The sequence below is a fragment of the Calliopsis andreniformis genome, chromosome 6 (assembly GCF_051401765.1).
Source record: "Calliopsis andreniformis isolate RMS-2024a chromosome 6, iyCalAndr_principal, whole genome shotgun sequence".
Classification (NCBI taxonomy): Eukaryota; Metazoa; Arthropoda; class Insecta; order Hymenoptera; family Andrenidae; genus Calliopsis; species Calliopsis andreniformis.
Window position 1 is genome coordinate 17,117,949 of NC_135067.1, and position 24,421 is coordinate 17,142,369.

The window sequence follows — 24,421 nt, forward strand, 5'->3', positions numbered from 1 at the left end:
TTAATTAGTACGGTAATATTAGGATAGTTATTCGGAATATTATCACAGGCTAATGAGCATTAATAAAAGCCTCTGTTTAACAAAACACATGCAGCTACAATCATATAAATAGGATCTCCATTTACATCATTATCGCGCGTTGTCATTCTCTCACAGAATATTATGAAATCCACTTTTTACGATTTGTTTTCGTCACTATTTAAAGACAACACTCTTTTAATCAATCCCATACTCGGAATGGATTCATGATGATGGGCACATCGTTGCGCGCTTCATGCCTCGTTAATTGTCTGTCGAACTGTTAATTATCCAGCTCCGTTTCTTGGAATTGATCCTCCCCCTAAGACAAGTTAATTAAGCGTCGCGTACGTCGCAGAACTTAATCGAGCCGGAACGCCTCGTTTTACCCCTCGTTGTCCCGCGAACGAATTTCGTGAGTCTTTTAGTTCGAGTAGGCCGTTAGGACGATGGTCTGCAATAATAGCCGTGGCTTTGGCCATCACGAACCCTTCACTAGCCTGGAACCATCCCCTTCGCCACTCCGTCGACTGTTCTGGCGGTTGATGAGTATCAAGCGAAGCAATTAGTGTCGTCGCCGTCGCTAATGAAGTTTCCCTTCAACAGCAAAGTATTCTAAAAGGAATTAAGAGCGTACCCATACTCCCATCGGGTTAAGATGACTTTCCAGCGACGCATTAACTGTTTGAATTACACTGTGCGCGCGTATCGATTTGCTCCGTGATCGATCACTGGATAGAAAACGGTTTAAACTAGTGTTGACATATTGGAAGGAAGAAAATAAGAGTTTGGTTCGATGTGGGTTGCAACAATGGAGACAGACGCGTAAACGTTGCAATTGAATTTCTATCGCCTTCTGTTGCAAGGAAACAGTTTCGACTGAAACTGTGCGAAGTAACGCCTCAGAAGATCGGTAGTAATGCAATTTCCTGGAGATCCTGGGGATGAACGTTCACGCGTGTCGCCTCGCGCCGTCTTATTTAATTAGGTAGCGGCAGAGTGGGTCGTCAAGGTTTGAGAGATCGTCGTAATTAAATTATCTGCGTGGAAGATTGTAGAAGCTAATGTATCATGTGCCTTTTGCTTTGAACCTCTGTGGGATTGTCTCGTTTCATTCGTTTTTTATTTCGTTGTGATTTAAGCAACTGCAACGTGACTTGGCGAAACGGGTACAGAGAAATCTGCTGGGACATACGTGTGTTACGAAGAATTACAGAAAGAATATTTATTCTTCGAGACTTATTGCAGCCAGAGTTCACTTATGCTATTATACTCGGTAGATTCGCGAAGTCAGTTGTTAAGGTTGGTAAGTGGATAAGAAAAATATTGTCTACCTACCCTCATAAGGAGCTACTCAAAGGAAAGTTAGTTACAAAAACCCGATCGAACAAGTGAAATTGGGTCAGAGAAAGCTGGGAAGCTATAGATGATAAAATTGATCAAACTTCAATCGATCAAAGTGAGTCTGACAATGACTGGGGAATACTACTAAAATCCAATTTTGTTCCACTATCCCACCAACTTAAAGGAGTAATTTCCGGTAACGATCAATGAGAAGAGCCAGCATATTTTTTCGTCTAATTTTAATACTAGGAAAATCTGCATAGACTAGTATTTTTAAACCATTTTTTTATAAAATAAACTGCGACCATGTTCATAGTTAGTAACGACGAAATGTAATTTAAATCGTCGAACGATCCAAAGAATCGGAGTCCAGGGACAAAAGTGTCAGGAACGATTAGGAACGTTTGACGGGTTAACGAGAATTCGATTTTGTTACTGTCCCTTTTCTCGAGCAAATAAACGGGAGAGGGAAACGAGTGGCGTTTCGTGAGCTTGGAAAACACGTTCTACATCCGTTTTATCATTGAATTCACGAATCTTTCTCACGTCGATTTACTTCAAATTCGAAAGTGCAGGATCGTCCACGCGTAATTCCTGTTCTGGGTCAGCTATCGATGTACGACTTCAGAAAAGCTGCATGGAATTTAATGGATCGAGTATTCTATCTTCTCTTCCCGCGCGTTTTTAATTTCTCGCCCGTTTGCTAACGAACATTGTGTTTCTTTCTCGAATTTAATCAATTTTTCTGTTCCTGCAGGATAAGAAATATTTGCAGGTGAAAATTACGATAATACGTTTTTCTACCGCGAAGAAACCAAATTTATCGTCCTCGCGATACGTGACCTCGATTTCTGAGGAAGATTAAAGTTGATATCGCGCTCCTCCTGAAATTTCTTCTTTCTCCACGCAAAAACTCTGCAACATGGCTGGACTGTCTGGCTTGTGGTTTGCAGCGGTGACATGGTATCGAATCACTTGCATAAAAAAGCCATTGAATAACCGAGTTTCACTGTCACGGGGGACCGTGTGCACTCTGATCCCAAAACAGAGTTAACCACATTCGTAACTCTCCTGAGCATAGAACTCGACGAGGTGCAACTTTTTCCCTTCATAAATCAAACTTGTCGGACCTAAGCTGTAGAAGTACCTACCTCAACAGACCTACGTCGGTTACTTCGGAGCTAGTGGTCGAAATATAGCTGTGGATAAGTGAAGACATTTCTGAAGAGCAGATATAAGAGAAAATTTATTTTTCTTTTTTTCCAGTGTACTAAACACATTATTGCGTTTTCAACTTCTTTATGGTTATTGAATTTTTTCCATTGAAAGGACCTCGATAGTATTCAATGATGCGAAATCGGAAGTGATGGATGGGTTAGTTCTTGCGATTCTTTTTTATCTATTATTGCTGCGTGCGGTCGGGCGTTATCATGACGAATGGCGATTGTTCTTCTGCCAAATGAATGCAGATCTGTCCTTCTTTACGATACTATTGAATTTATTTAACATTTCGACTTTTTTTCAACTATTCACGATATACTAGATAGTATTGTTGCGAGCACCGGGTACTTCTATCTAGACCGAGTTAATTGCGTAGAAGTAAGTAATTTTTATTTTAAGCTCAATAAAATATAAAAACTCCCTTTACAACGCGATTTTTATCGACTCCTTCTTAAGTATCGTCACCAATTACTCGACGTTGATATCGTTATTTAGTAATGCATATTTCAAACAGGGGAAGTTGAACTTCAAGTCGACACTCAAGACATTCAATTGATTTGTTGGCCAAAGAGATAAGATTACTGTGAACAGAGGAAAAGCACGTTCGTGGTCGGTCTCGGTAAACTTCTCTCATTGATATGCGCATGGACCATACTTTCAAGTCTATAACCGCAAAATTGATCACCGCCACAACCACACACATTTTTCATTTCAGTTACACTGACTACGCTTTCACAAAGCACTTTATGAGGTTACTTTTATTCTTAATTGACTTACCTTTGCGATTCGTCTCAAACAAAAATCCGAGAAGGAAAGCGCATTTAAATTATATCCTATTTTCCTACAGAACCGTCCCTTTGTACAATTGGTTACAAATAGAACTGTTTTTGCCGCTGGAATAATACAATTACGAGTTTCTTTTCCTACACGCTTTTTCTCCAGCTGCCCCTTCTTGTTTCTACTGTGTGGTTGTACTCTGTCCATCGTTACGTGCGTCGTGCCACCTGTGGCTATCCAGTTGGCCCGACGCACACTCTAGTACAGAGCATTAATTCGCGACCTACAAAACTTGCGCGCTCGCCAGGTTTAAAGATGCATGTACATTATAGGCTAAGTCGCGAAGTATTTATTCCCAAAAAGTGTACGTCGCGTTCCATCGATAAGGTTACCCCTTTTTATGTCGAGACTGTATCACTTGTAGCGTCCAGAAATTGATGCAGCGATTAATGAAAAGGTGGCTAGTGAAAACTAGAAGATCTTTCAAATGTTCACAGACGAGACAGAGCAGCGGGGTAGTAGGGAACAGCGAGGAGCAAGAAGGGGCAAGTGGCTGTTCCCCGAGGACGTCCACAGGGGCGGCGATAACGATGACGATGACGGTGACGACGACGCGGACAACGCCGACGTCGACGATGACAGTCGCGTCAATGGGACTGCCGTACCTGGTCAGCGAATCAGATGCCGCGATATCGTCGACGCCGGGCTCGCAGCAGCAATGTCGACAGCAATGGCCATGTGGCCAGTCCCAAGCGACGAGCAGCTCAATCACCGCGACGTCCTCCGTGCTTTCGTCGGCCTCGTCCTCCGCGGAGGCTGGCAAGTTGTCGGCGAACGTCCTCTTTTCCCTGCCCGCGTCGCCGAAAAGACCTGCCCCTGTCTCGTCCACTAAGACGCCCGCCATATCCAAGTCTCAGATGAAAGGTGAGTTCAACAGAGACGAGTTCCATCTGGGAACTTGTAAGCCACCGTGTTTTTCCCTGTCGAATACTGTTGCCATCGTGTACCGTAGCTTACTTTCCGAAATTGTATCCTAGCGTTTTCCCTCGAGGTAATAGAAACCATAGAAATTGCAAAATCGAATTTTCCGCGTTTCGAGCGTGAACCGCGTTACCCAGGCGTGTCAGCCTGTCACATTGTTGCCCTCGCCAAAACAGGAGTCAAACGCTTTTCAGACGTTGCCAGCAGTTTTTTCGTTGTCGCTAGAATTAACAAGCGAACCTAGTAGATGAAGTTAAGCTTTCAATTACGGCTTTCTGACCCACGCCGGGCAAAATATATAATTTCTCGTTTTACTTCCCTGTTTTTGACGTTGGAGCATTTAAGCCCGACCTTTTCAACTCTACAACTTCGGGACAAGAAAAAAGAGTAACGATTGATCTTTCAACGAACATGAAACGTGCTTTCGCCCCTGTAAAAACAGCTTTCACGGAAGTCAGTTAAATCGTTGGTCGACATCTAACGGCCACGGACGAGGCTGAAAGCGGAAGATGTCGCAAACAGAATTCGAATCAAAGAAGTCTCGTCTAGGCACGCTAGCAAATGGAACGCGAATGGAGAACTTCCTTTTGCTGCAAAGTGACAGACGCGACTTACCTGTGTTCCTACACTTTTTCAAAGAACTCTAATGGAGAACGTTACGCGCGCGATTAATCGGTTTTCCGCGAGAAGCACCCCACAAATTCTTGCGAAACTGCTGGCTGCAATGCTACTTCTCGAACGACCTACGTTTACTAGCGATCTGTTTCATGTTCCTCCTGCCAAAGGAAATATATAGAAAATATATAGATTCCTGCAATACACTCGAAACCACCGAGTCAACTCCATCACTATTTAACGTCGTCCTCGAGTCCTCATCGACGTTCGAAATTCAGCTGCTAGAAAACTGTCGCGTAAGATGCATCCCTACTTAAAAAGCCACCCTCTCACGATCGCTCTCGTCGGTGCGAAGCGTCTTCGGGTATCGCGAAATACATCTCGCGAGATATCTCGAAACCCCATTGAGCACAAGAAGGGGGTGACAAGAAGGGGGAGAACGGGGGAAAAACGCGGAACTGCAAACCCGTAACCGGGTTAAGCAGAATCTATTTGTCGACGCTTCTTCCTGCCCGCTTTTTCATTGTCGTTACCCATTAACGCAAAATCGTGAGAGTTCTCACCCCCTGTTCCTCTCCTCCTATCCGAGGACAATAGCACACGGTTACGCTGGTGCAGAGGGTGCTCATAGGGAAGCCATAGCAGTCGGTACAAAATCAATGATCTGTGAAATGAGGCTATTAAACGGACGAGTCAAGCACCGACGATCCAAGTCCTACCGTTTGTCCCTCCTCGCGTCGTGCTCGCCGCGGGCATCGAACATCGCGGGATGTTATCGACCGAAGCGTTTAATCAGCTCGAACGACGGATCCTCCTAACTCCTGCTCTTGAAAAGAAAAAAGCTGCTCGATCATTGGCCGCTGTTTCGCGACTCCTCCGCCTCGACTTTCCCGATTTTCCTCGGCAAGCTTAATTAACCGTGTCCCATTCCTATGCGACACCTACGCGTAGTTTCTCTGTCCGTCTTCTTTCGTGTTCGTTTCTCCCCTCGTTTCGTTACCCTCGAGAACACTTTTCGCTGCGCAATCGAGGCTTCGGGTAATTAAAGTGTGGCGATTCTGTTCCCGGAGCCGCGCACATTAAGGCCGGAAGGAAACCGTTCTCTCCTGGCGGCATTATGCGTCCACGATTCTTAAGCGCGTTTCGGTACTCCGCGCTTTTCGCTTTCAACCGTTTACCCCCACCCCCACCCCAACCTCTACTGCGATAAAGCGAGACAACCCTCCCGCTCGGGGCCATTATCCGCGAGCGGCGGACGGAACCCGCGGCGAATTAAGGCGAGCTCGGTTTATTAAATGCGCGGGAATCACGGTGTTGTAGAATTCAGGGAGGCTTTCAGGCTGTTCGACAAGGACGGCGACGGAAGCATCACGAAGGAGGAGCTTGGCAGGGTGATGCGCTCGCTCGGACAATTCGCAAGAGCCGAGGAATTGCGGACGATGTTGCAGGAGATCGATATCGACGGTGAGTTTGCCATGTGTTTGTCATGTATTATAGTCTTTAGTCAATTAGATCTATGGCTGATTATGTGCTTTGATACATGTAAAACTGTAGGAGAACTCTCCAGATGTAGCGTGGGGGGTTTGTAAGTCGTGAGGGGAAAAGTCAAGATTATTTTAGAGGTCATTAAAAATAGTCATATATACTATAAGTCAGAGTTTTCTATATAAATGAATTGTGTTTAGAATTATACTGATTGTTTTAAGCAAATTTGGACTATTACTATAGTCAATAACAACGTTGTTCTGTAATCGCGTAATTGGATCAGTGGTACCGTACCTTGAAGTATAGAACTACGGCGAATTGAACAAAGACAATTTATGTATTGTTCCTGGGAGAACAATTGTCATAGTTGACTCAAGGCAGGGGGATAACAAACTATATAGTCCCCATCTAATTCCCTAAACCACTGTCCGTAGAGTTCAGAATTTAGTTGGTCGGCGGTCGATTGTCAGAGAATGAAGGTCATATATTCGTGGAAAAGCCACAGCCATCTGAAACAGAATATTTCTAAAAATGTGTCACGTCAATCAAACTTTTTATTAATATACAACGAGATTCGCTGAAATTGTGCTCTTATTTCGTCGACCAGTTCGTTAAGCTTGTTACTGTGCCTGACGTTGGTTAAAATCGTTACTGCCACTTTCATATATGATTTGCAAGAGGACAGCGGACATGGACATTTTTCGACAGTGGTGTATTCGTCTAATTCATTGAATTCCCTAGCGTGCCACGTAAACAAGATGCACGCAATTTAATATTAGTCAGTGGGGATCTGAAGCTTACTATTCGTCCGTGTAACCACGTTGGCCCACTTACAATCTTTCTCCCCGACGGCATCGTCTTAATTGTGGGTAATTTTCGCGAAGTGTTCTCTCGCCTGACAATGGGAAGGACGCTCTGTGAGCGGAGTCTCTTTATTAAGCCCAATCCCACCCCCTCAAGCTCTTTCCACTTCGTTCAACCGTAGTCTTTCCTCCTTTTTGTTCGACTGTATCCTTCTATCTTCGCGCATTCTCCTTGGTTTGTCTGTGTTTCGAAACACATACAGGAAAGTTGCACCTAAAACCTTATAACCTTAGCCGACTAGTTGCATCAGAACAAAAATTTCTGATGGGATTCAGAGCGCATCGTGACTGAAATCTTCATCTTCCGACATTTTCTGTAATAAGAATACTTCAAGGTACTTGGGAGGATGAGGCGAGAGTTTGTGTGAAAATTAAACTGTAGTCGTTACTTCTAAATGTCTTCATTAAAAGCGTAAGAGAGAATGTGGACTAGGACAGTGAAATGTGAAGCAGAGTTTGAGTTCAGTAAATCTTCTCGTATAAATGCACATAAATACATATGGAAGCATCTGTACCTGTTGCTAACTCTCCAAGTAGAAAACAGTTGTTTTTTGTGATAATAACAGTTCTTTGTTTTCTGCTGCTTCGTGCTGTTTCCTGCTCTAATGAAATCTAAATTTTCTAGTGAAGACATACAGGAAACAGTGCGAAGAAGGGTAATCTCTCGTCGACGATCCTCGACAGGCGGAAACTCTTTCATGACCAGCCAAAATTACTCGCACGTTCAAACAACCATTGCAACGGGTCGCTCGTTGCGGTAAATTCACTGGCTGTCGTCGTCAATTGCGACTCGTGTTTACTGCGTGTAAAATTTTTCCTCTCTATACACCGAACACCTTGTGCTTCGCTATATAGCATCCAGCAAGGTGTATCTATGAACACGTTGCTCGTGAAAAGCTTCAACATGGTGACAGGATTTTTCTTAATTTCACGGTTCGATGAAAATAACCACATTCACAAATTGTCACCTTGCTGTATTTTGAAAATAATAGAGATTTTGTTCTACACCACGGTTTTTTCCGGTAGTTATTACTCGTATATTGTCAGACAGAGTTGAAGGACAGACGTTCGTAGTGTATCAATTGCAAGACCTCAATTGCAAGATGCATATTGTAAATATCAGAATACCCCGATTTATCGTCTCATTTCCTCGAAACGATCAGCAAGTTCAGCAGCATTCCCCATTTGTCACAATAATTGCAATTCTTTCGCGTATTTCAGCGTCGTCGTGCGCCTGTTAATGGTCGTTTGTCATCAGTATTCCAGAGTATTATTCCCCCCTAATCGACGGGTCCGTTTAATTCTCGCGGCAGATGCCGGAACGTGCGAAGGAACGTGGTTCTACCTAGTCGGAAGCGATGTTGGCCAACTCGATAAAAGCGGTAGACGAACATTCATTGGTCCGCCATTTCCTCCGTCGAAGCCACTTCGAATTTCGATACTAAAAGTATCGGGGTGGTTGGTGGCAAGGTCGTAGCCGGTGCATGCGTAATTAGGAGATAGGCACAGCATCAAGGCTGGCGGCACGCGAATCGAAATCACTGCATGTAATCGAAACTCGTTTCACCGTGGATGCACCTCACGACTGTCGATGAATGGTACTTGTCGGTGTGCGATCGAATAAAAAAAAATACAACCAGCACACTGATTCATGCACACGAGAAAAAAGGGAAGAAAGGAACGAGGAAAAAAATATCAGCCATGGGAACTGCAGCGTTCATAGAAGTGTTCCGATACGACATTCACAGGGCGTCATTCGAACTCGATGCTCGAAGAGGAATTGCCGTGACTTGGTCGAGGCAAATAGTCCATTCCCGTGTACGTGACGACGCGTAACACGCGTGTGTAGGTCGGCAGTTCCGCCACATCGAATGTCAATTCGACAGCGTTACGTTATGCTGTTTAGCAATGTCGCCGGAAGTTCCTGCCGGTCGATAGCTTACAGCGATCGGTAGGATTACCTCTGATAAGTTTTGGGCGAAACGTGCTTATCCGAGATCGTTATTCAGCGAAGGCAGGGAATCTGCGAAACTAAGTCTCTATTGATGCCTGTAACCCTGCCGCCACTTTGCAAGGGTTATGCAAATTAAAATAGAAATTTATATAGCGATTTGATAAGATTCATTCTGTGGTTAATTTTCTTCATTTTCTCAAAACGCGTACATCAGGTTCTGTAGACGAAAGAGTTAGGTTCTAAATTAGTCTATTCTTTCCTTTCCAGTAAGTTGACAAACATCTCGCTACTCCAAATCACGAAAGTCATGATGAATACGCGTTCAAGTGAAAGTTTCGGCCCATTCAAAGCAGCTTGCTCGAAAATTATATACCGTGCAGCTAAGTAATTGTAAGTATATTTGTCGGTGCTTTATCCTGAAGGGAACGCGTGAGAAACGTTACATGGAAACTTTGACTAGACTTTGAAGGTGTTCCACTCCTGAGCAGCGAATCCACTCGAGCAAGGTGTGTATGTTGGAAGTTTAAATTTGAATCGCTTTTCGAGTGAATAAGGTCGGAAACCTCCAACAATGTTATTTTATGATCGTTTAAACAAGATATTAGTTAAATTACCTTAATTGATTATACTTACATAGTATAATATGTACAAAATCCGTGCCGCTATATCATACAAAATCTCGCGTTCTCATCGCATATTAAAGTTCATACTCCAAAAACATCCAGCTAGAATTGAAATGAAAAATATGGACTACTCTGTGAAATGGTTGTTCTATTTCCTATCACCACTTCACAATGTAGCATCGTTGCTGCAAATAATAACCGACCATGCAGCACTATTCCAAGACACCCACCTCGTTCGTTTTTCACGTTACTCTTCTTCCTCGCGTACGATACCCCGTATCGCTCCAGTATTGTTCTCCATTCAAACTTTCTAGATTTCCCAGCCACATCACGTCAAAATTAAAAGTATTCCTTGATCGATGAACCGTGACCAGTGTATTCGGTGTTTACAGTTCTTCGTTATTTTTATCAGTGATATTTGATATCGAGAGCGACGGATGAAGGCATCGGAGCAATCCCATCGTTCAACGTATCGGAAGCGCAAACAATGTTTGTCGAAAACTATTGCGAAAACATTCTCTGGTAGTAGCAACGTGGGGCTGCGATTGCGAAGAAGGGAGCGGTAAAAATAGAGAAGATAATGGAACGCGTTCCAGCGGGATGCTGTTCCCGCCACTCTGTTTCGGTTTTAATGAATCGGGCCTCCGATTTCAAACGAGCGCGCGTATCACAGGGCACGACTCCGATTTACAAAACGGACAAATTAGCGTAAGCCATCGATAGCCGTCTAGCTTGGATCGCGAATCTGCTGTAGTGAATACACAACGAGGCTATTCCCGACAGTTTTGCCCGATCGTTCGAATTCAAAGCTCTCTCGGTACATATTTCAAAGCGACACGCAATACCAGAGACGTATTAGGTTCTGTAATCTCTCTGACTCGCCCCGTCACTTCCGGCGTGTTTGCGGCCACATGACGGGGCATCTGCCGATACAACTGCTGTCTAACTGTGCTCGAAACGAGACTATTCCGATGCTGGGAACGGTGTTTTCGTAGTCGTAAGCGTAAAGAAGTGGAGGACGTTAGAAAATGCGAAACTTTAGAAGAACAGTTGCAGGGAACAGAGACACCCGATCGCTGGAGTTTCGCGGGGAATTCGAGATATCGTGGCTCCGGATATCGATATAGCGTGGGTATAACATCCCCCTCGGTCGGAGTTTCAAACGAATTGGATCAGAACGGAGAATGTGCCGTAGCTTGTATCCGATCGGCCATTTCCGCGTTGCCGCTCACCCCTTCGGACGTTTTCCTTGCGGTTCGGTTCGGTCGTCGTTCAACAAATTGCGGTTTGTTTAGCCTTCATCCGCCTCGTTGTCGTTTATGCTCGCACGCGTTGCCTATCACTTCCGACGAACGTCACTACTTTATGATCCCACGTGCTGGCTATCACTTTTGGCTCTGACGAACGCAACACGAATGTAAATTCATCGACTCTGTATCCTCGATCAGCGACCCTTCCTTGACTGTTTTCGTGTGTGATTCCCTTTCCTTTATTTTCCATTTTATAGGCACGGTTCCTTTACGATTGAATTTTTAGAAGAAACTTCGAGTTCTCGTTCGAATACTTTAATCTACTATTTGAGTCGATCATAACAATTTAGTATCCATCTTTACAACGCAAAGTCGAGAGTTTTTGATATTTCATCCCAAGTGAGTTCCGTCGTGAATAACCATCTTAACTTACAAGTCATCAAACCAGACCATCGCAGTATTTCCCTGTACAGATATTCCAGCTATGGAAGGGTAAAGAGCATTCATCCCGCGTCAGGTTAGCATGTTACACGCTCCAATTTATTAAGAGACACGCGAGGCGCCGCCTGTAATTTTCAGCACGAACCAAGCTCATTTTCCGTCTCTGTACTCTGGTTGTGGCCTTTGTCGATGAACTTAGCAAGTTATGTCGGGTCGCGCTTAAGATGCGTCAAGAGATCCCGAAGTAGAGCGGTTACTCAGGTTACTCGTTGGCCGCGGGTTGCGCTTACGGAATTTACCATCGAAAATCCGGCTACTGGGTATCCCGAGCGTAGCGCGCAACCTCTTCAGCGTGTACGTGAGCAAACGAGCCCCTAAAGCGACACGACGAGTCGAGTGTCACGCGGATACGTGGGTGTTGAAGGCAGAGCCAAGGCTTTCCGACTGCCAACGGAACCAAACTATTATCGCATCTCGACAGACTCCTGTGCTGACTTCCCAACATTCTACACGATGTTTCGCCAGCTATATGAAAGATCCGGGGCTCGCGGTAATTTATCGTAACGGTACACCAATTAAAACTTGCACATCCGCTTTAATAACGCGACTATTCACCGCGATAGTTTTGCGTGCAGGGGAAGGAGAACTTTGTCTGCGGTACTTTCGTTCGAATTAGGTCTCCTATACACATGTAGGACATTTTGAGCGTGCCCTCGACGCAAAATGGAACATGTTCCAATGGTCCTGTCCTATCTGAGACTTGTGCGTTCACAGGGAACTACAATATCTGGTGAAGTCAGGCACGGAGTCTTGAAACGACAAACGTGTCGCGACAGCTAAGACCAAAGAAGGCACGTTCGCACGTTTGACAGAACGCGTTATGTCATGTTTTTGAATTTTCCAGGAGCACGTATGCACTTGTCTGATAGAGGCAAAGTGGCTTTTGCCTCGACACTTTTTGGCGAACTAAGAAACAGAAAATGGTCGCAGATAGGAGAAGTTGAACGGTAGTCGCGGACTTGTTTTGCGGTAAAGGAATATCTTCCAAACATTTTTCTTCCTCCAACATCTTGTTAAATCCACCCTTAGTGTCGCGAGACAACAGATGTTACACGCTTTGTACGGAATACTTCTTCTTTCTGCCCGAGGGCATCCGATAAAAAGGAATCCCCCCCTATGTTTATTTTAAGGGAGGTTCTGGGGAGTCGTGGGGATCACAGACAAATCGTTTGGTAAGTTTCGATCGTTCCGCACCGTGGAAAATTCTAGCCATACCTTTCGAACGCTGCGACAGATTTCCCATGAATTTTAGCGCAGTCCATCGATCCAGGACCGCGTGGGGATTATACCCCGAAGGAATTCGACAACGCTCTTCAGCTGAAGAGATCTTCTTTGACTCCACAGCCCATCTTCGCTCTATTTTACGGTGCCTTGAGTTTCGTGGTTACACGCAGAAAAGGGGGAAAATGCAAATGATAAGAAACGGGATTTTCACGATGAAAGCGTTGAAAAGCGAGAAAGCAGCTTTCGTCTGAGACCGAACCGCTTAGAGCCGAGCTGTAAAGTTCGTTAGTCCCTCGATGTCGTGGCTTCTGTGTTCTCACTTTTCCGACGTTCCCTACCTCTCCCACTTTTGCTCTTTATAGCCGCGGAGAAGAACGAGTGACTCGCTTGAAAGCGCAAAAATAAAAAAAAAAATTGGCACAACTCTCGACGAATAGAGTTTGCTGGAGCGAAGTGAATGGTGCACTGGCGATAAGGGTTGTTTATTTTTTTTTATTTCGCGTTGGGGGGATTTCTGCGAAAACGGCGCTCTAAGGTGGGGGTAAAAAGTCCTCGGAAAACAAGGAAATGGAAACGGTGTCGGAGTACACGCGCTGTTTTCCTGTTTTCTTTTTTCAGGAGATGGAAATGTCAGCTTCGAAGAGTTCGTGGAAATCGTGAGCAACATCGGCGCGAGCGAGACCGCCCCCACCGATCAGGATCAGGAAGAGCAGGAGTTGAGGGATGCATTTCGGGTACGTTTGCTTTTTATCTTTCCCTTTTGTTCCTTGAAAGCACGACCACCTACGGTTCAGTAAAATCGACAGCATGGAAAACCGAGTAGATACGATTTTGCTGGATGAGCGAGTCGTTTGCTTAACGATTTTGCAATCGTTTTATACCTCCCAAATATTTGCTACACTTTCTGATCGATTCATGTGGAATCACTAGAACAATTTCTCATACAAGGATAGAATTTATGTGTAATGTTCAAAGTATTCTGATTTGCATAACTAAATTAAATATCAGTTACTTAGATTATACTTTTAATAATAAAAATTACAAAAGTTTACGGTTGAGAGATTTTTCCAAGCAAATGGTTCATAATTTTAGTAGAAATTATGGTAATGTATGATTATTATACGTAAATTATTCCTCCAGCTTTTCAGTGTTGTAAATGCATAATATATAGACAAATATTACGCAATTATTAATATCTTTCAACAAATGGTGTATTGACAAATTTGAATTATGGAAAATCAGGATTGTAAATCAATTAATAAGAGGAAGGAAACGTATGAAATTAATTGTAAAATTAATATGGTATAATATTCCCAACTTTCGTAGATAACTCTCGTTTCCGAAACAAATATAATTTAAATATTATTTGATTACATATCGTCAGCGTAACATTTCTCTTGGTTTTTGTATAAAATTTTGCTTCAAAAATAATGAGAAAAGCTAACAGTCATGCTCGCTTGCGATCATATCTACTTATTTATGAATTACTCGATTACGATTTAAATAGAATCTATCTTATGTTTCCGGTTGTGGGTGGAATTCATGTTTGAGCGCAGCCACGTTCTATCGTGCTGAAATTTTCGGTACACGTTCGCCCAAAGAAAATATAAAGCTCCAATGATGGGAACCTGCATTCCTATGCGCATATATAACTTAGTACCTCTACGTGAGAAGTACCGATCTGTTGCGGGAAACAAACCTTTCCGAAAATCTCGTCCCCTGGCCAACAAGGCTTTACATTTGCAATGATGCTGCACCCGTCGTGTGGTTTATGGAACAGTAAATAATATCAATGTGTTTAGTCTAGTTCTTTTTATTGCAAGTACTAAATAGAAATAGATAAAAAATACAATTACTTAACGTTTCAGATTTAAATATAGTTAGGAGTGAAATATATTTTTCCATTATATCTAAATAAATTCATCACGAGGATATTTCCTCACGGTTGAATTCTATCACTTCGAGTATCTCATGTTCTATTAAACTTAAACAACATCGTTCGACATTGGAGTAAAAAATACGGTCGCTGAAACGGTCAAGTCGATCATGTCAACGAGGACATCTGCATGCAATCTTTTGTTCACAATAGACGTTGGTAGGTCTCCCCGTTCCCGTGGAACTGGTCCGCCATTCGTATCAGATCCAAGTTGAATACGAACGTTAATAATAATTGTCAGATAACGAGTAGCGAATGACAGATTTCGTTCTGTATTATAAAGCTTTGCCGCACGCACTTATAAAGCCCACTACAAAGGAAGCTCCGCATCGTTCTGTGTTCTGGCCAATTCCAATTAATCCTCGCACGCACGCCATGGGTTTGCTTGGGAAATACTCGATGTGCACCCTTGTTCGATCAGAGTCTCGTACAAAGCACCATTCTTGGAATATCTGTTAGCATTCCGTGTAGTTCAAACGACAAAACCGATGAAATACAAGATTTAAAGGTAAACTGTTAGTCACAAAATTCTAGTTAGGTTTTTCTATAAATTTTTTATGTATTGGTACCTCGATGTCTTGCAATAGATGTTGCTTGTCTTTGGGTCATAGATCCTTTGAGAAGCGTTGCACTATCTCGTTCATTTTAAGATGATGAGAAAAAATTGGTTCATTAAAGGTGTATGGGACACTCGACACGATACCTCGACATGTTAATGCCTCAGGGGATGAGACCTCTTCAAACTCGTGTTTTAAATGCTTACACTCGCTTTTTTGTCTAGACTACTTTAGTACTATGTACCCACTCTGGGAAATTCCATGTCATAACCAAAGAGTTTTTCATACAAGTGGATTACAGGTACCACGAACTCACTGTCCATCAGCTTAATGAGATAGAGCACGTTGACAGATTTATTATTCTCAAACGAGTGTAACCACTTCAATGCATATCAAAGCAATTACTTAAGTGCCATTTCTAATTAACCGGTTTAATTTAATTCATGCGTGGCGTGCATGTAAAATTCGTCCTGCATAAATGATAAACTCCATTTAATAATGAGAACAACTTTTTTCTATTTGGATGTACAGGAAACTTCTATATTGAAGCATTAAATGTTTAACAAAAACGAAAGTGCAATTCGCTAGTTTTTCTACACTTTCATTCAGTTTATCCCCGCAAATACAATCGAAAATCAGTGAGTATTCTTCAACTAGGACCAAGTTAACCGCAAATCCTTCCCTAGCGATAAACGAGAAAAGCGCGCGTACAAGTTCGATCAAAGATAACGAAACGAGTTTACAGAGAAAAATTTAAAGCTTAGAAAGTTCACTCACTAGCCATGGACGGAATTTCAAGGCGTTTAAAGCGGCAACTTCCCGAGGACGTACCTTCCCTCTCGGGTTTGGTGATGTCGTTTCAAAGAAATCCTTGCAGGTGGCACGAGACCCGTCAAGCTACGCCGTTCTCCATAGGACTGCGTTAATAACGAAGGAAGGACTCGATAGTCGTCCATTTCAAACTTCTAATTGATAAATTGAAGTCTGAACGAGTTCCGGGCGCGACGAAGCCTTTCAGCTATTGTGCGATACGTCGAGGTCGTCTCAAAGCGTCCCACCTCGCGTAATTTAAAATTCCCTTGAATCTAAGTTTTCTCGTTTCACGTCGTCCAGTCCTAGTCAACTGTAGTCTCCAGCCAGGCGAGCGGTTGCTCGTTGATTTCGAAACGTTACCGAGAAAAGCATCGAGTTCAGAGAGGAATTCCTCTCGTGCAAGTTTCCACAGTGCTCCATCCGACCTTCATCATAATTTCATTACACGAATACTTCGTGAGTTAGCTGACACTCAAAAGCGGTCAGAGTCAAAGAAGTGGCCCGCGATCCAACAAGCACTCGTGGACTTCTTGCCGCGAATTCGAGATCGTAAGGATTGCTCTCCAATCCGAATATACATCTACGACAGAATGCAGTTTGAGTCCTCTTTGTCCCGCTGTCCGATCTTACTTCGATAAGAAAAGTTCCTATTTGGGGTAATAAGGGGGTGACTGTGGAAAAAGAGAAAACGAAGAAAGTTCTAGCTATCTCATGCATGACGTAATCAAAGCCAGATCGAAACCGATAGGATTACGGTGGCTCTTGCAAATCCTTGTTCAATGTTCTTCAACCATGTTCTCGCCTTGATCGTCGTTATCTTGATTAAGAAACCGTGTTCGAGGTCTAGATGCACTTGAGTAGATTTTCTGGTGCGTTGAGAATGATCTCCTGGGTTCATCGAGTGGGTCTAAGAGAAATTTTCTCTCGAATTTTGTTCTTTTTTCTGGAGGGATACTTATACCCATAATGAACTCTTATCTTTCATTCACACGTTTACCTCTGTGTACATTCTTGTTTGGCACATATACCTAACTATACATGGTAACGGGACACCCCAGACGAGTCTGTTGAATCGTCCAGCTGGGATTTCGCGAGTTTTCCAGCTACGCCATTTAGTGTCGCGTTTCTCCGAGTTAGTTCTTATCTCGAGTGACAACGAGAAAGAGAGAACGTTGCGTAATATAACGACCTACTTTCATTACATATGCATATGAAACTCTACGATTAAGCGAAGTTGGTTTCCACCGAAGGCTGAGGATGAACATGGAGGTAATTAAAGCTAGTTTAAAGATCTCTTTTTCCCTCTGAAGCAGTCAACACAACTTTTCTGCTGATTAAAGTAAAGGTTGCTATATCTCCCAGACGAAAATTGATAAAGTTGACAAAGACGCCAATGGGTAACTCGAGAAAGCTGAAACATCCATGGCGAAGAACCGTTTTAGTGAAACCACCGTCAATCAATTTCCATATCAAGACCCGCTATCTGGGGTGTAAATAAAGTTCGTGTGACGTTGTCACCTGGATGAATAATTAAAGACTCGAATGGCTGCAATGGGTAAGGGATGTAAAACAGCTCTGGACCCCATAGCACATCTGTAATTAAACAACATTTCTCCCTCGCTACCGAAGCAAGTTAATTCGAGTTTCGTACAAATAGTGGTACTCTCTGGTTACCGCCAATCTTTCAGCATCTGCAACAGCCAAGGGTTACTTTTCAAGCTTCGTGTGCACGAGGCACGGAGCAGTAGAGAAAGTACTGGCTTTGGATAAAAGCACACCTCCATTAGTTCGTCGGTACAGTAATTCCGCAGAATCGTAATACGATTCAATTCTTTGGGTATCAGACCGATTCCTATGGGACCCCTGAATGGTGCCCTATACAGCGTCCGTGGCGAGCAAGCGCATCGACTAAATTGTCAATAAACAGTGTCCTGCACGAATTCGGAGAAATTCGGTTTTACATCGGGGGCGATGGAATTTTGTGAAAGCTGAAATGCTAGGAATACAAAACTACTTTCTCAGCCTGTAGGATTCGGGAAATCCTGAATCGTTTGAACGAGAAACTTCACGCGGCGAATAGGAAACATTTGATTCGCACAATATTGCAAAATAATGCCTCCGTGAAACGTACAGTTACAGAGGGGCCGAAATCCCGATCGCAAAAAGGAACGGATCGATCCTTGTGAGAAGAAAGCAGAACCTCCATTGGTATTCTGTGCGCTGTCTGCTTGGTACTTGGACCAGTCGTAACCTTTGATCGTACGCATTATTTTCAATCGTTTGAATAAATTTTACTGAACGTAATAGGTATAAATCACCGGCTGAAGCGTTCATTTGTAATATTCTACAAGTATCCGTTTCTTTAAAGGCTATTTTCATTTATCCACCCCCGATAAAAGGGCGCTTTTCATTATCAATTTGCATTATTACGAATTGCAATTCCTGTAATTTTCAACTTTGCATAATTCCCATCTTTTCTTTGAAACACCAATCAACATTAATCACCGCAGAAATAATCATATTTTCGTTCTTGATTAATTTGGCCCACCAAAGGAATCGATAAATCACTCCGGAACCCATGTATTCGTTATCACGAAAATTCCTCTAACGAGGAGCCGATCGACTTGCTTCATTTTTTTCTCCCCTAGCCGTGCCAATAGCGTGCTCGAGTTCCAGGAGTCGATAATGTGCTTTCGACACGCGATCGTACCTATTCGTCCTCGTTTCCAGCGTGGCGATAATGTACCACCCACGCGCAGTTATCGTACATATTACTTAGTTAGTCGAGCAAGCTTAGCCACCCTCGATTCACGTTCCACCGGACTAACTTCGCCTTAGTGGTTGCTCTAAGACCAGGTACTTGCACTCTCACCACCCCGCGTCTGCTTGGCTCTCCACGTTTTCAGCATTTCAGCGTGTTCCAGGCCACAAGCAACTCTCGAAACTATCCACGATGCGATCTGTACTATTATTTCTTACGGGCATCACTCGAACGTTCACGTGGCACGGTTCGTAAACACGTTGGCCAGCTTGAAAATATTTCAGTCTCCGCGGAGTGCATTGTGTACTTTGGAAAAATGCAAACTGCCGGGAGCACGTGGAAGCGTATAGTGTTCCTTTTTTCGGTGTAAGTCTACAACAAATACCAAACATTTGTAAAGCTGTTACATGGTGAAATATAACAAGGGAGATGCTTGCGAAAGTAACTATGAAAAAAAAACTAAAAAGAAGCTATGCGAAAATACGTCAGGCGATGCGAGATCGTCTGTGGAGAGATTTAGGAATTTCGTGTTTGCATAATATTTAACAAAAACGAGCCAGGCAGTCTCTAAATTAGTTCTCGTCAGATATGCTTCCACTGAGCGACGAATATTTATTTAAAACGACAACGCGGAAGCTTTCTGACATTTGAGTAATGACTGTCATCCACTCTCGGAAAATTCTAGTTTACACAAAAAACCTTTTTTATACATCACACAGAAAAATTCGTATTAACGATCCCCGAGTGAACCTGTCGGCGACACGCAAAAAGCCTGCTCGAAAAAAGAGCGCCCTTGTACCTATTATCTTGTATATTAAAGGGAGGCCGGGTTGCGTCGTTTTATATGCATAGTGCACGCGTTTGTGCATCCGTGTATGCGTGTAAAAGAACAGCCAGAATGGAGACGAATTTCAACCGAATGCTGGGGCGTGCGGGTGGGAGGGCTCTTGCAAAGGAAGCGTGTGAAACCATTGCGCCACAATACATTCTAATGACTGTAGCTTCGCAGCCCTATCCACAAGGACTTTCACCCTCCCACCGTTTTCGCGCTCCATTCTACTTCGACTGTGTCGTCTGGCTGCACTTTCCCAGTCATTCTATCGCTTTTGTTGGCCCGCCTTTCTTTTCCACGATCGGTTCGTTCGATCTCTTTTTCTCTTTCTTCCGCCACGTTTATACTATTTCCTCGAGCGCTTCTCGATTATCGAGGAAATCTCCGTCCTCCTCCTTACGTACGACCTTCGCGCATACATTAAAAAGGGGTTGGCCGCAAACGAAAGCTTGGGTCGAGGTATCAATTTAACCGTCGCTCTTCGTTCATCCAAAGAAATCGTTGCATATTAATTCGACGGTACTCCTTGCCCCGTTAGCGAGTCTTCCATTACCGTCGCTGCCCGAGTCAATTTGTCAGTTGAGTAAATCCAAGCCGGGAGTATTATTCGAATCGTTATTCAACGATGGCTCGCGGTCGGGATATCGTTTTCCATCCTTCCTCGAACGATCGAGATGAGCAGAGTCTGTAGTCTTGTGTACAGCTTGCTTCCAAGCTTCCTATTAACGACCTGTTTTCTTGCTGTGTCTCTTCTTTCCGTTCGCGAGGCCATTATGTATTTCCACGTGGGCGCACGCCACTGCTTCATCGTCGCTGGTCACTTTTATCGTTCCATTTGCGCTCGTTCTTCCATTGTCTATCCGTTACTTTTGGAAGAAATTGTCGACCAGCTTCGAAATAATTATCGTACACCGATTCATGCAGGACTATGTTCTCGTGACTGCCTCGGTGCCATCGTTCACTTCCGGCGGATCATGCGGGACTGAGAAATTGATGGTGGGATCATTATTCAAGCATGCGACATTCCATCCATTTCGTTTCCGTCCCGAGCTTTCTTTTTTTCAATTCCCCCGATGCATTATTCAGTGGAAGTCGCCTGACGTGCGGTTAGCTTTTGATCTTCGTTTTAATTTTCATGAGATTGCTGAGTGAAAACACTAAACACAGAAGTATGAGCACTGACAGATCTATTATGAAAGATCTATTACAACGGTAAACACCTTGCGAACCCTCGAGGTAAGTAAATCAGAGGGAACATTTTGAAGAGTCCTATTACACTACTCTGATAGCAATCATATCTCCGTTCTCAACGATTCTCAATCGCCACCAGAGGCGAAAATGATTTAAAAGCCGTATGTAATCGAGGAGTACTCATTCCACTTTACACAATCCTGTTCTCCAGTGGAAGAGCATTAACGATCGGATCTGCGAGCTGCCGCGTCGAAAGCTTCACCTCGATCCTTTTAAATCGCTCAACGCGCGCTTAAAGAGTTTAGCGTCCAGGCATTGGGGTCAGACGCGACGTATCGCAGTTACCGAGTCGATATTTTAATCTCCGCGACCTGGCTACCGGATCGTAGGTAGCGAGCCATCGAAAAAAAGAGCGTAAAATGCGGCAGAAATAAAGGAGCGAAAAGCAAACGAGCGAGGGCGATCCTGTGAGGAACAGAACGAGCGAGAGGCCTCTGAGAGGGTGGGACGAAAACCAGAAAAAATACAGATCACCGGCAAGATTTATGGCGTTCGAGGGAAATGGATAGTGAGGGGAAAGAAAATGCGAGGCTTGAATATTCACGAAAGAGGAAAAGAAATAGCGAGCAAGAGAGACAATATAGCGACAATCGTTCCATAGGTATTCCTATGCTAACCACGGTGTTCCAGGTTTACTGATATAATAAGTAGATACGATAAGTGTGGATATTATGCAAGCAAACATTGGAGTGGCGGCGAAGGGCAAACGTAAACGAGGAATAAAACATGAGAAAGTATTCTAGGTGGAATAGACTGGGAGTTGAAGGAACAGAAATCAAAGATGGAAATCGAACATCCAGGACGCGTCCCTGGAGTATCAGAGCGCAAACGTGCGCGGTAGCTTTGCAGAACCTCGGGTCAGCTGAAAAGAACGGAAAGAAGGAATGCAAACGAGGAACACGGAAAGCTGGCCAATAGACTTGCAGTGAAATACACTTGCGAGCCGCGAATTGAACATTTTAATCGGGAGTCGGCAACAGTTGGAGCTGGGTACGTATACGATGACCAATTACACCATAATCGACGGAAGTGGCTCTGTGCAACGAGTTCGCGTGAGATAAATACACGCTTTTAAGCGAGCCGCGTTTAATATCGCAAAGTGTAGGGTCATCCCTTTCTGGCGAGTAGAATGGTGAGATAATTGGTTAGCGAGCGCGGTGGAGAACTTCCGAGAAATTAGAACGGATCTTAATATTCTGAATGTGAGCGTAGATGACAATCGTGCAAGTCAGGGGAATTCTTTGTCGCGTAGTTGGTTGCGCGACCTCAATTACGCTTGCGTCACGTCCCGACGTTCCAAACTTCCTGATTATCGTTCTCCTACATTCCTACGAACAGGATATATCTGGTGAATCCTTTTTGCGCCACTTTCGCACGAGATTTGGATGATTTGTCCTGGATTCAGGTAGACGAGATAAAGTAGGCGAAGCCAGCCAAGTTTCGTCTGCTATCAGACACGTCACGTCTGCGAAGAGACGGCTGAGGGAAGCGGGACATGATTTATCTCGCAACTCGCATGTTTCTCTGAGACGAATGAGCCTTAAAATGGGGGAGAAACACGTTGGAATCTTACGATTAGATAGTTGGGAGAAGGGTGCGCTTGATTTGCGACGAGCTTAGTTCGGGTATTGGAAATTGTTTGATGTCTAGTTCGATGTATCCTTTCTAGTGTGCTTACCCTGGGACTACAAAATACGAAATTGGTGTCTCATCAAGTTGAATGCGAGGAGCAAGTGTTTCGCGTAATATCGAAGTATTTTGTCTGTGAGAACTTTTTAATCTTCAGTTTTATTCTACATATACGAACATCTCGATTTAATTAGCAATTTCAGCTCTCTCCATCTCACTTTTATTTTTTCTAACGCCTTCGATTCCCCCTAGCTGACCCTAGTCGAGGAAATTAGTCCAAACACTGTTAGTCACTGTTCAAAAGGGTCACCGCTAATAGAGCATGTTAAAGCGTGTGCTCAATTAATCGTCCTTAACCTTTGTAACGTATATACATGCAATTGACAATTTGTCAGGTTCTGGCACACTTGACGCGATAATTGACGGTTCGTCGGATCGATCGAACGGTGTATTTTAGCGATTCATTGCAAAAATCGCGCGGAACGGCTGAAAAACTATGCGATTAGCTTGACCATTGCGCCACGCGAGGGACCTTAATTATGTAAACGACAATGGCGTTAATTACATCGTTCGGGGATGTCAAGTAGAGGGTCGCGTGCGCGCGCTCGCCAGAGGATCCACCCGACGAAACAATGGAATAGTTAGGGAGCTAAATGATTTAGTAATTGCTTTAATGGCCTGCTGATTGCGATTTCCTACACTTAACCAACAATTGCATGGCTGACGTTTACGATGGCGATGTCGTTGACGCGACGAGCGGAATCTTTTCCGCGCGACTTTTTCTTCAGTCTCTTTTCCCATTTCCTACTACGGGACAACGTTTCCTCTGCCCTTTCGCTCTTGCTTCCCGGAAACGGAGTCCGGTCAACGATTTCCACCCAACAAAGAAACAGAAAAGTGTGTAATCGTTAAACTGTCAGAAGAGAATCCTAGACTTCCTGACTCTTGACGGTGATCGATTCGCAATCGATAAGCTGCGACGCTCTAGTCTTTGACTTTGCGATAAGATACGTTCAAAAGGACATTGTTCCCCGATTAGGTCCTTTATGTGAGACATACGAGAGGATAGAAGCTGGGATGTGCTGTACTATTTCTTAGTGAACACGTTACTATTTGCAATGTACCATAATCAGTCTCTTCGTTTAATTTTTCCTTCTTGAATTTCCAAGAGAATGAACAAACTTGTAGAGACAGTGGGGAAAGAGAATAGGGGAACAGTTTTACCATTTATTCTTCGATCTAACCAGTGAACTGGATATGATGACCTTCGTTTCACAGTGTTACACACTGTGTATTCTCCATATGTATAATTAATGAAGACTTCACTGTACCAGCTTTGCAAAATTTTAATTAAGGGGACAGTTTGAATCCCACCATTGTTTGCAGTTATTCAAAGAATTTCAACCAACCATTAATTAAACATGAAATACGGACATCCCGACTAGGTAACCGAACACCCACGCGATTTGCGTTCGTATCGATCGTAAAAAAAATGAACAGGGTGCTCCGAGCAAGGAAGGAAGCAAAATCAGGAAAAGTCAGTGAATATAATTTTTTCGCGATACCCAGCAAGTGCTACCAGCAATATTTATAATTTGTAACGCGAAGCAGGAGCGTGGTAATTAAATTGCTCAATTTGCGTGAAATCTCTGCACGAGATTTTAAAACTACAGGTAGTATCGATGCTGCGATTCAGTTCCGGGCAAGCAAACAATATACCTGATTGACAAAGTTATTTCCCCGTTGTGCGTATCGGCCGCTGAACTTTTCTCGTTTCCTGTGAAAC

The 24,421-nt window shown here is 43.6% G+C and overlaps 1 protein-coding gene across 1 annotated transcript in view; it reads left to right on the plus strand.

Annotated features, from left to right (window-relative positions):
* LOC143181212 (uncharacterized) overlaps nucleotides 1-24,421 on the plus strand; it is a 43,633-nt gene that overhangs the window by 12,639 nt on the left and 6,573 nt on the right. Inside the window, exons 2-4 of the mRNA XM_076381531.1 lie at nucleotides 3,858-4,284; nucleotides 6,277-6,420; nucleotides 13,475-13,590. Of these exons, the coding sequence (XP_076237646.1) occupies nucleotides 3,858-4,284; nucleotides 6,277-6,420; nucleotides 13,475-13,590 (687 nt within the window). The remainder of the gene's footprint in view (nucleotides 1-3,857; nucleotides 4,285-6,276; nucleotides 6,421-13,474; nucleotides 13,591-24,421) is intronic.